The 10,154-nt window shown below is 37.3% G+C and overlaps 1 protein-coding gene across 1 annotated transcript; it reads right to left on the reverse strand.

The window, feature by feature from the left end:
* Window positions 1-3,484: 3,484 nt before the first annotated feature.
* LOC133892213 (protein FAR1-RELATED SEQUENCE 3-like) lies at window positions 3,485-4,955 on the reverse strand. Its single transcript, XM_062332917.1, has 2 exons — window positions 4,279-4,955; window positions 3,485-4,172 (listed from the first exon to the last, which is right to left on the reverse strand). Exons 1-2 carry the CDS (start codon window positions 4,953-4,955, stop codon window positions 3,485-3,487), a joined length of 1,365 nt encoding a protein of 454 aa, XP_062188901.1.
* Between the last annotated feature and the right edge of the window lie 5,199 nt (window positions 4,956-10,154).

Here is a 10,154-nt window from a genome sequence, read left to right on the forward strand (position 1 = left end):
AAGGGAAACCCAGCTAATGGTGATGGAGGAAAAGAATAGATGACAGTGAAGGTAATGAAGAGATTGAAGTTCCACTTGTCCGGAGATCAAGGAGGAGCAAAGTTATGGAATCAGGGCACATTGAGCCTCATAAGGAGCAGATTGAAGTTCCACTTGTCCCTGTTCAAATGGAGCCAAGCCTCACAAGGATACAAAATCAGGGCACAGTGAGCATCAACGATAATGCTGAAGCATGTCCTCAAGCTATAGCTGTCATCCCTAATAAAAATGCAACCAGCGAAGATGTGAGAGTTGATTACCAAGGTAAAGGACTTGCAAAGAGCAGGTGGCCAAAGTTGAAGCTGCCCAAGACAATTGGAACTTCATCAAACATTGCTACAAGCAACTAATGGGATTTCTCACCCCCCGCCCCCCGATTGCAACATCATGAAGTTCATTGACAGTGGTTCATAACAAGGTGAAGCTGCAGTTCATTTTATAGAGAAAGGTTGCATGGTAGATTGTACTAAGGAAGTTCCTGAAGCAAAAGGCCTTCCACTTGAACAAGGCTCCCCTACACATAGCTGGTTAGATGATTTATCTTTTGAGGAGCTAGATAAGCTTTTACAAGATGCTGAAAGGCAGAGGCAAGCTCGAATTGATGAGTCTTGTTCAAGGAACATGAACTTACATGACAAATCTGTAGCAAGCATCCAAATAAACATTGAAGTGTCACTAATTGAAGACCTTCAAGACAGAACCCCAGCACCAAGTGTTCATGAACCTCCTAGTGGAGCAAGCATTTCTGGTACAACTACGTTTGAACTTCAGCCAAAGAGAATGTACAAGGTGCCAGCTGCATTGCGGTCTCCATATATTGATTACAGCAGCAAGAATACTTTCAAGTGCAGTAAGGAGATATGCATGGTATACAATGTTGTGTGCCAAGCCAATGGAAGGTCTACATGGTCCAGCCAAAGTTCCAGCCCAGAAAAGTATGTCATCTTCATTTTTCATTCGCCATATTCAGCAATATAGCTGTCATATTTCTACAATCATTTATGCAATTTTACTTTTGCATAAATAGTTCGTGATATTTTTTAAGTTTTATTGTTTTGTGCAGCCTTATTATCATCAACTACTTCTCCTACTTCGTTAGTTTGGCTCATCTTTCAGAGTCTATTAGACCAAAGGGGAAGCTACTGAACACTGTTGCTGAAATTGGAATCTATGCACTGAGTAATTTCAATAGAAGGAACCAGATAAAACGAATAGTGCCATTAAGAGTTGTTGTAAGTTTTTTTTTTGGTTTTCTTCTTGAAAATATTGCAGTTCCTGCTTTGCCTAAAAATATTCATTCATGACATGCAACAATACTACTACAGCAATACTAAAACCAGTAACCAAAAAGCTAATATAACTGTAGTAGTATTGCTAAACTATTGATAAAGTGCAAAAATACTACTATTTGCTAATCAATAGATTGATTAGAAGATGCCGTAAATAGTAGTATTACTGCACTAGATTAGCAATACTACTGATTCGCTTTTATACAGAGTCCGATTTGCTTCTCAATTTTATAATAATGGCTTATTCAATTGTACTGATTTGCTTTTCTTAGTATTCAAAATGACTTTTCCTGTCCAAAATAACTTTGACATGCTATTTCTATGAATTTACTTATCTTTTTTGTACCAACTAATTCTGCATTTATGCTGATTTTTTCTTCAAAATTTGTGTTCAATTTTGTATATTGGTTAGTTTATGTTGGATTGTTGGGAGACAGGGAGAGAAAGAAAAACAAGTCTGCTTAGTTTCTGTTGAGAGAGGCTGTGGTCACTAGTTGACGGCTGTCCTACATGTTACAGATTTTAAAGCATTTTTATGTATTTGTGAAAGCAATACATAGTCAACTTGAAAGTATTTTTCCTGATTATCGAAAGCAAGTTCAAATGAATCACACAATTTTCTGGTGTTGCAATAAACTGTTGATTGAGCGTCTCATATTCATAAAGCATTTTTAAAGCATCCCTGAAAGCAATACATAGTCAAGTGCAAAGCATTTTTTGTGATTACTCACATATTTGCTTTATACTACCTACAGAAACATTATTTAACAATACATATTTTTCATAAGCCCGAATCATGCATATTTGCTTTTTAGTAGTAACCCCAACTTACAACTTGCCTAAAATATCATGACATGCATTCCTTCTCTCCTCGTGTTCATTTTCATTTTTTTTCAATCATTTTGAAATAATGCAGCTTGCACTTACTCTGTATTTCTTTTTGCTAGACTTACCTGCAAGACGGTCAGCTAGACCACGTTGAAGTCAAAAGGGCATTCCACAGACGTATACAACATTTGGATCATTTTCAAATGGTTTGTTCTATCTTGCCTTAATTTTTTTTATTATTAAGTACAAGCAGTATGTACCAAGCTATGTTGCTTATGTTTTTGAGAAAGCAATATAGGTCTTGTTCCCTGTCCTTCAAACATGGACACCAAAAGGGCTGGATGAAAAAGTTGGCCACTACTTTCTTTTGGTTTTGATCTTGCGGGCAAAGTGTTTTGAGGTGCTTGACTCCATGAGGTCACTAAATGATGAAAAGCTAACAAGTTGATGTGCCACCCTTGTATCACGAATCAAGGAGTGCTGAAAAATATTCTACCCAGACACAAAGAAGGAAATAGACACCTATGAAGTAATAGACATTCAGGTCCCTTTGCAGACCAATAAGTAAGTTGACAATATCACTTATGTCTCCATCTTATTTTTATTTTACTCTTGTCTGTTCAAATTGCGAATTCATTTGCTTTTTTCCCCAGCCAAGATTGTGGATTTCATATACTTATGCATTGTGAATATTGGGACGGTCGAGTCCTACCTACATTCAAGGAAGAATATATACCAAACATTCGTAATTTGCTGACATACAAATGGCTCAACCACCCTGAAAATAACGTGAATAGGAAGCGCAAGCTAAAAATAAAATAGGTACCTGCTACAATCTCCTAGTTTTTATTTCATTCAATTCGACGTGCAAGCATTTTTATGAGTTGCATAAGCATATATGCAATGAACAAGAAGCAAATTTTCTGTAACTTGTACTCCCTAGGTGCATTATTTGGTAACTTTTTAGGGTGGTATGACAATTCTCTTTGTCTCTCCATCTGCACCTTTTATCTCACAAATGTTTTTGAATACTTTTTCCTGTGACATGATTTGCCTATATGTTTTGATTGAATGTTGTTTGTAGCTTCATGCTCGTTGAAGTAAAAGTAGTTTTCAGATATGCTTACAAAATGTAGAAGCATATTTACAAAATGTAAAAGCAAAATGTAATAGTATGTACAAGCATATTTTTTCAAAAACAGAGAAGCAACCTGATATTCAAATATGAAGTAAACTGCATCAATCACTTTGGTTCAATAAAAGCAACACATTGATCATTACATAATTAAATTAAATTAATATTCTGATGTTTATATCTCTACAATCTGCTATGTGAATACCTGCATTTCTGCATTTGGAACTCTTTTTTCTATTTTATTCGGACACTTGGGACCTATGTGCTTATTAGAGTGACAAATGCTGCCCTGGTTCCTCCTCTTTGGTTGTGCATTCATTCCATTAGATAGCCTTTTTGACTTTTTTCTCCCTTTGATAACTGATCTTTGAGGATTCTTTACTTTTCTTGAATTACTAGGAATAGAAGGATCATGTAGATTTGTTCCAATAGTCCTAAGTCCAGTATGACTAGACATAGCAGTTGTGGATGCAGCAACTGAAGTTGCAGTAGTTAAAGGTGCAGAAGCTGCAGTCATATGTGCATTTGTAACATGAGGAGTGCTGGGATTATTGAGAGCACCAGCAATAGTATTAGCTGATATCTCATTACACCGTGTCCTTTTCTTCTTCTTCTTCTTTAGATCTTCAAGTTTAGATCGCATCATTCCAATGTGCTTTGTAACAATTTCATAAGCATCTTCTGAGTTTGATCCCTCGCGAGCAAACTTTGTGAGCGTGGAGGCAAGATTGCTGAATCTTATTGCCTTTTGGTTCTGCAAAAGCATACCACTAGTCCCAACATCAGCTTGAAGATTTGCATTAGCATTTGTGCCAACAGTCATTTCCTGTTGCTTCCACCTTTCCATTATGTATCGGTCAGGCAGCTTCTTGACACCAAATCTGCTCATAACCTTGATGATGTGACAGCAAATTATGCCATCCCTATCAAACTTGCTACACTCACAATAGTAGCTTTCTTCTTCTTATTGCTGTCACATCATATGACCTAGTGCCATAGCCATCAACAAACTTGTCATTTGGCACAAGCTTGAACTGGTAGTCACCTATATGCTGCACAAAATACTCTTCGATCTTTTCAAATTCTTTTGAGAATCTGTAGAATATGTTCTTCGTGTACACAGTTGAGGCATGCTTCTCAATAGGGTTCTTCGACCTTGTGTTTCGAGTCTTATCATCAGTTCTGAAGTCTTGCCCATCTTGAGCAACAAGACACTTATCTTGAATCTTTTGGTATTGCTTGACAAAGTCCAGTATTGATAAGTTTGGGCTGACATACAACTTCAACACTGCGTTAAAACCTTCACTTCTTTGCACGGATTGGAGGAACGGGAAGAAGCAATGCATATAGTACGCTGGCACAAAACTCTGTCGGATGCTATACAAATGCCCAAAATGCTTGTTGTCCTGCAAGCCATGCTTTTGAATCATAGATTGCCACTTTTCCTCAAACTCTTCCGGCATGACACTGTAGTTTATACAGTCCTTGAATTCGTCCTCTAACTCTTTATCTTCCTTAAGTAACGGACCTACAGTACCCGCTGCTTTATTCATTATGTGCCATCGACAGTTCCTATGATTTGCAAGTGGGAACACATGTTCAATTGCACTTCTCATAGCACCATCTTGATCAGTAATAATATTCAACGGAGCTTTCTCTTTCATTGCTTCCAAAAATGTTTGGAAAAGCCAGACAAAGCTTGGTGTCTTTTCATCTCTTAGGAACGCACAACCTAGCTGGAATGATTGACCATGTTTGTTTATCCCAATGAAGGGTGCAAAGGGCATATCATACATGTTTGTCATATATGTTGTATCAAAAGACACACAATTATGATATGTTTCATACGCCCTCCTTGCTGCACCATCTATCCAGAATAGGTTCTAAAGCCTGTAATCATCATCCAACTTAAACTTATAAAAAAAATCTGGGTCATGTTGCTTCAATTCTTCAAAATATTCCAGTGTTTCTTGCATATCTTTATACTTTTCAGTTGTACGTAGTGTTGAGCGGAAGTTGTGCACATCTTTTGAAAATATGCTTCTGCAAAGGAGAAAATATGGTTATACAACACAAATTTTGCTTCTTGTTCATTACATATATACTTATGCAACTCATTCCATATATGCTTATGCAACATGTGCTTCTACATACTATTACATTTTGCTTGTACCTTTTGAAAATATGCTTCTACATACTATTAAATTTGCACTCAGGTGGATCCTGTTGACCAGCGAGATGCTCCTAGTGTTTCAGAGGTTAGGTTATCACTTGAAGAGACACACTTAGAAGAAATTCAGCAAGTTGTTCATAACACAGAATTGGCTGGTGGTCAATCTGGTACAGAAGGTCTTTTTTCAGAAGCTGTTGAGGCAAAAGTGTGGTCTACACCTCAAGGGCCACACAATGGAATGACATTCAGCACTCTATTAGAAGCAAAAGAGTACTACAATTCATATGCTAAAAGAATTGGCTTCTCAATCAGGACCAACACATCATGTAGATCAGCACTTACAAAAGAGGTAGAAAAGGTACAATTTATTTGCAACAAAGAAGGTAAAGGGAAGAAAAGTAAATCTGAAGAACAAATTGATGAGCTTATATATGATTCTGATGATGATTCTAATTTTGATCAAGAGGAGGGTGCTGAGATGCCAGTAGAAGGAGAAGAAGACAGGAAGCATAACAAAAAGAGTGCTGGCATCAAAAGGAAGAGGGAAAAAATGAAGTGTACACAATGCAAAGCAAGAATGGTTGTGAAAAAAGACCTTCTGTACCAGATTGACCACCAGCCAATTCTGTGTTATGAACAACTTGCTAAATTTCTTCTAAGTGTGTCTCTTCAAGTGATAACCTAACCTCTGAAATGCTAGGAGCATCTCGCTGGTCAACAGGATCCACCTGAGTGTAAAATTTAATAGTATGTAGAAGCATATTTTCAAAAGGTACAAGCAAAATGTAATAGTATGTAGAAGCACACGTTGCATAAGCATATATGGAATGAGTTGCATAAGTATATATGTAATGAACAAGAAGCAAAATTTGTGTTGTATAACCATATTTTCTCCTTTGCAGAAGTATATTTTCAAAAGGTACAAGCAAAATATAAAAGTATGTAAAAGCATATGTTGTATAACCATATATGCAATAGGTTGCATAAGCATATATGCAATGAGTTGCATAAGCGTATAGGATAAGTGTATCTTCAAGTGGCATTCTAACCTCTGAAACGCTCGGAGCACATCGCTGCTCAACAGGATCCACCTGAGTGCAAACGGTTGGATTGTTTGTAGACGTATCTATGTTAGCTCCAAAAATGAAATCAAAGTCAATATCAGGGGGTAGTTCATTCAAATCCATCTTGTATCACTTCTTTTTTTTTTGTTCCTACATGGACATGAAACATAAAACCAGTATTGAATGACATATGTACAATAGTATCAACTCACATGTTTGTTTTTTTTAACATTTGTGCATTTGTGTAGGAACGAGATGCTACAGAAATATTGAATTCTGTATTGTTTTTTGTTTTTTCAGGGAGCACTGCAACAGCCAGCAGTAAGGTAATTCTAATGTCCAAATCAGATCTGATGTGTGTTTCTTACTCTGAGATATTGCTATGCGATCTATGAATGCATACATGTGGTATTTGTGAGGCAAATCTACTTTGTTCATCTTATTAAATATCTGAAGAAGCAATATTTTAATAACTAACAAGTCTAAACCACCAGAGATTAAGCCTGCTTCATTAATTGTTCAACTTATTAAATGTGGAGTATAGGTTCTTTCTTTCATCTGCTCATCTATCCCCTACTAGCTACTGCCCTAAAGAAAGTAAAATGGGCCAACAACCTACTCCAAGACTTGGAACTTTTCTGCTGCTGCTTGCACTCACTGTCAGGCAAATCTGGTGATCAAGTTAGGCTACTTAAGTGGGTTGGAGAAGCATATTTTTTATGAACTAATAAGCATGTTTGGCAATTAAGTAGGTAGATTGTAAAGTTACTTGCTCACACATCTTTATTTTTCTCTATTTTCAATGCAGGTACTCAAAATAGTCACTGCAATGCTTGTTGTATATGCATTATGCAAGAAAAAGAATCTACTCATTTGAGATCAAGAAAAATTGTGCAAATTTTGGTTATGTTTGCTTTTTGGTAGTTCAAAACTATATTACGTGATCTGTGCATTTGCTTTCTCATGTAGTTCAAAGTATAGTGCTATGCACAACTGAGGTTAGGTATGCGAATATGTATAGATATATGGTCAGAAATATGTGAGGCAGCTTTTTGAACTTGAGCCCAGATTTATGTGCTGTGAAAACTTGCATATTAATCTATCATGCATATGAATTGGGACAATTTAACTTGATGTTCAGATCTGAAAAACAGATCTACAGTATTAATGTGCTGTGTTGTTAGGGAAACACATTTTAATGTTGATCTGTGATGCATAGCACTAGGGGATCAAAACTAGCAACATCTTGCTATATCCAATTTGGTACAGATGTGCTTATATAGGCAATTTTTCTGTCTCTTCTGAGTTATGCATTTATTAGCAAGTTTATGTTTAGATCTGCATTTAATCAACATTAAGGGCTCTTTTTTTCTGCACAAAAAAGCAAATCAGATGTTCAATCAGATGGGCAAATGCATACCTATTGCTATAGGGAGCAATGGTGATCTGGAAGAATTTCTGCTTCTTCCTGTGCGGCAATGGCGTTCTGGAAGCTAGAGATCGCCTCCGCCTCTTGCTCCAAGAAGGAGGCATGCGGGGTTGGGAAGGCGTGTTGGGGTGGAAGACGGGGGTGAGCCCAGGAACTGAGACGAAGCGCGTCGGGTGGGGCTTTTCGCGCGCGCTTCGTGCACTGGGCTACTTTGAGTACATGGCCTGATTTGGAAGCCTACTAATCAGGATTTGTTTCCTAATAGGGAGTGTGCGGACAGACATACAAACGGACACACGTGCAGGCGGTAGCCACGTCCCTTTAAATATTGGAGGTAGTGATACATTTTTTATACCCTTCACCTCTCCTTCCCTTAAAAAAAGCTCACTAAACACAATAGCCCGCGATCCATAGCGACAAGAATAGACAAATTTTTGGGCTTGGTCATCACTTGACCTATAAAACACAATAGCAATCAAAACGGATCGTTAGGTGCAGAGCGTAATCATGTACAATAGGTAACTCTGGTACTTTAAGTATGCACTATATCCAGGATACAAGGCAAGCACTGGATGAAATATGCAATGGAATGAAGGTAGCATCATGCTTATATGGCCAAGAAAAGCATCATGCTGTGTATGCATCGTCAGGAACAATATTACAAAAGATGAATAGTTAGTAAGTGAGTGATATGAAGGAGCATTGGATATAGCAAATTAATGTGACATGAACGAATATTGGATGTAGCAGGTTCATCAATACGCACTAGCTCGGGCAGTAGCTTCATCAATGCGCACTAGCGTGAATTTGTTGTCTGGTTATTGTTTTCTTCTTCGTCTGACATGCTACCAAGAATCAGTGAAAGTAGTATGTACTATACTAGCTGTGCCTCCTGTGCATGCATAATATTATATCGAGCAGCAGCTTTATCAATGCGCACTAGCGTGAACACATGAGGCTTCTTTGTCGTCTGGTTATTGTTTTCTTCTCCGTCTGACATGCTATCAAGAATCAGTGACAGTAGTATGTACTGCGCTAGATGTACCCTGTGCATGCATAATATTACATTGCATCATTAAATCCTCTCATGGATGCAAGCTGTGCAAGGTTGCTCTCTCCTTTGTCTGTTGTCACGTACACTAATATCATAAGGAGTCTAACGTGGCTTCATCAATGTGCACTGGCGTGTGCGTGAACACATGAAGCTTCTTTGTCGTCTGGTTATTGTTCTTTTCTGTCAAACAATCACTTAATGACTATTCACCTTTTGTAATGTTATGCATGAAACGGAGCATTGTCTCATATATGAAGGAACACTAAATATTGCTAAGCATTTCGAATGACCTTCATTTAGACCATACAAACCATATCAAACGGAGCAACTAAAATAGACTAACGTGGATACGCTCGGAGGCCGCCGAGACGGCGTGGCCTAATACTTCTAATTTACATCCTTGCTGCACACCCATTATATGCATACAAATAGATCCTTGTTGCTCATCTTACAAAAATAGATCCTTTCTGGCAGAATGTGTCGAACAAATCCTTTAACAAGAGATGTAATAGTTATGAGTAAATTTTGCAAAACTCAAAACTATCGCAAACCTATAAATTTTTAAGAAGTTATCTCACAAAACAACAAAATTAATGTGTCAATGTATCAAAAAAAGAACATCAAAAACATATATCACAAAACTACGTATTTGGTCTGTCATTTTACCATAGAACTACATATTTCATATGATAAAATTTGTAGTTTTGCAATACATTGACATGATAAATATGTAGTTTTTCCATTCAGCTTCTTAAATCTGTAGCTTTGCGATAAATGGCACACTGAATCTGTAGTTTTCCAATACAATTTCTTAAATCCATAGTTTTGTGATAGTTTGCCAACTTGCCTGTAGTTTTGCAAAATTTAGTCAATAATTGACAGGCGGTTACTTCCATCACATAGTGAACACTTGCAATATTGCAGCAGCCAGCAGATTACTTCGTTTTACTAACCAAGTAAACCATGTCCCTGTGGCATTTTTCTTTCTGTTTAGGCGTTTCAGCCTTTCAGAATCAGGTGGCATATCAGCAGAGTAAAACATTTTTCAACTCGAACGTCCAAATCTTACAGAAATAATCACTGTATTTTGGTTTTTAACTGCAATACTGAACACTATCAGAATTCAGATGGCATGATGGTAGC

Source organism: Phragmites australis, chromosome 15, assembly GCF_958298935.1.
Source record: "Phragmites australis chromosome 15, lpPhrAust1.1, whole genome shotgun sequence".
Classification (NCBI taxonomy): Eukaryota; Viridiplantae; Streptophyta; class Magnoliopsida; order Poales; family Poaceae; genus Phragmites; species Phragmites australis.

What these genes read in the sequence shown, in the direction of transcription:
- LOC133892213 (XM_062332917.1), bottom strand. Translation starts at nt 4,955, where the DNA reads ATGAAAGAGAAAGCTCCGTTGAATATTATTACTGATCAAGATGGTGCT. An exon ending in GTTGATGGCTATGGCACTAG is followed by an intron (nt 4,173 to 4,278) that starts GTCATATGATGT and finishes GGTTATGAGCAG; the next exon opens with ATTTGGTGTCAAGAAGCTGC.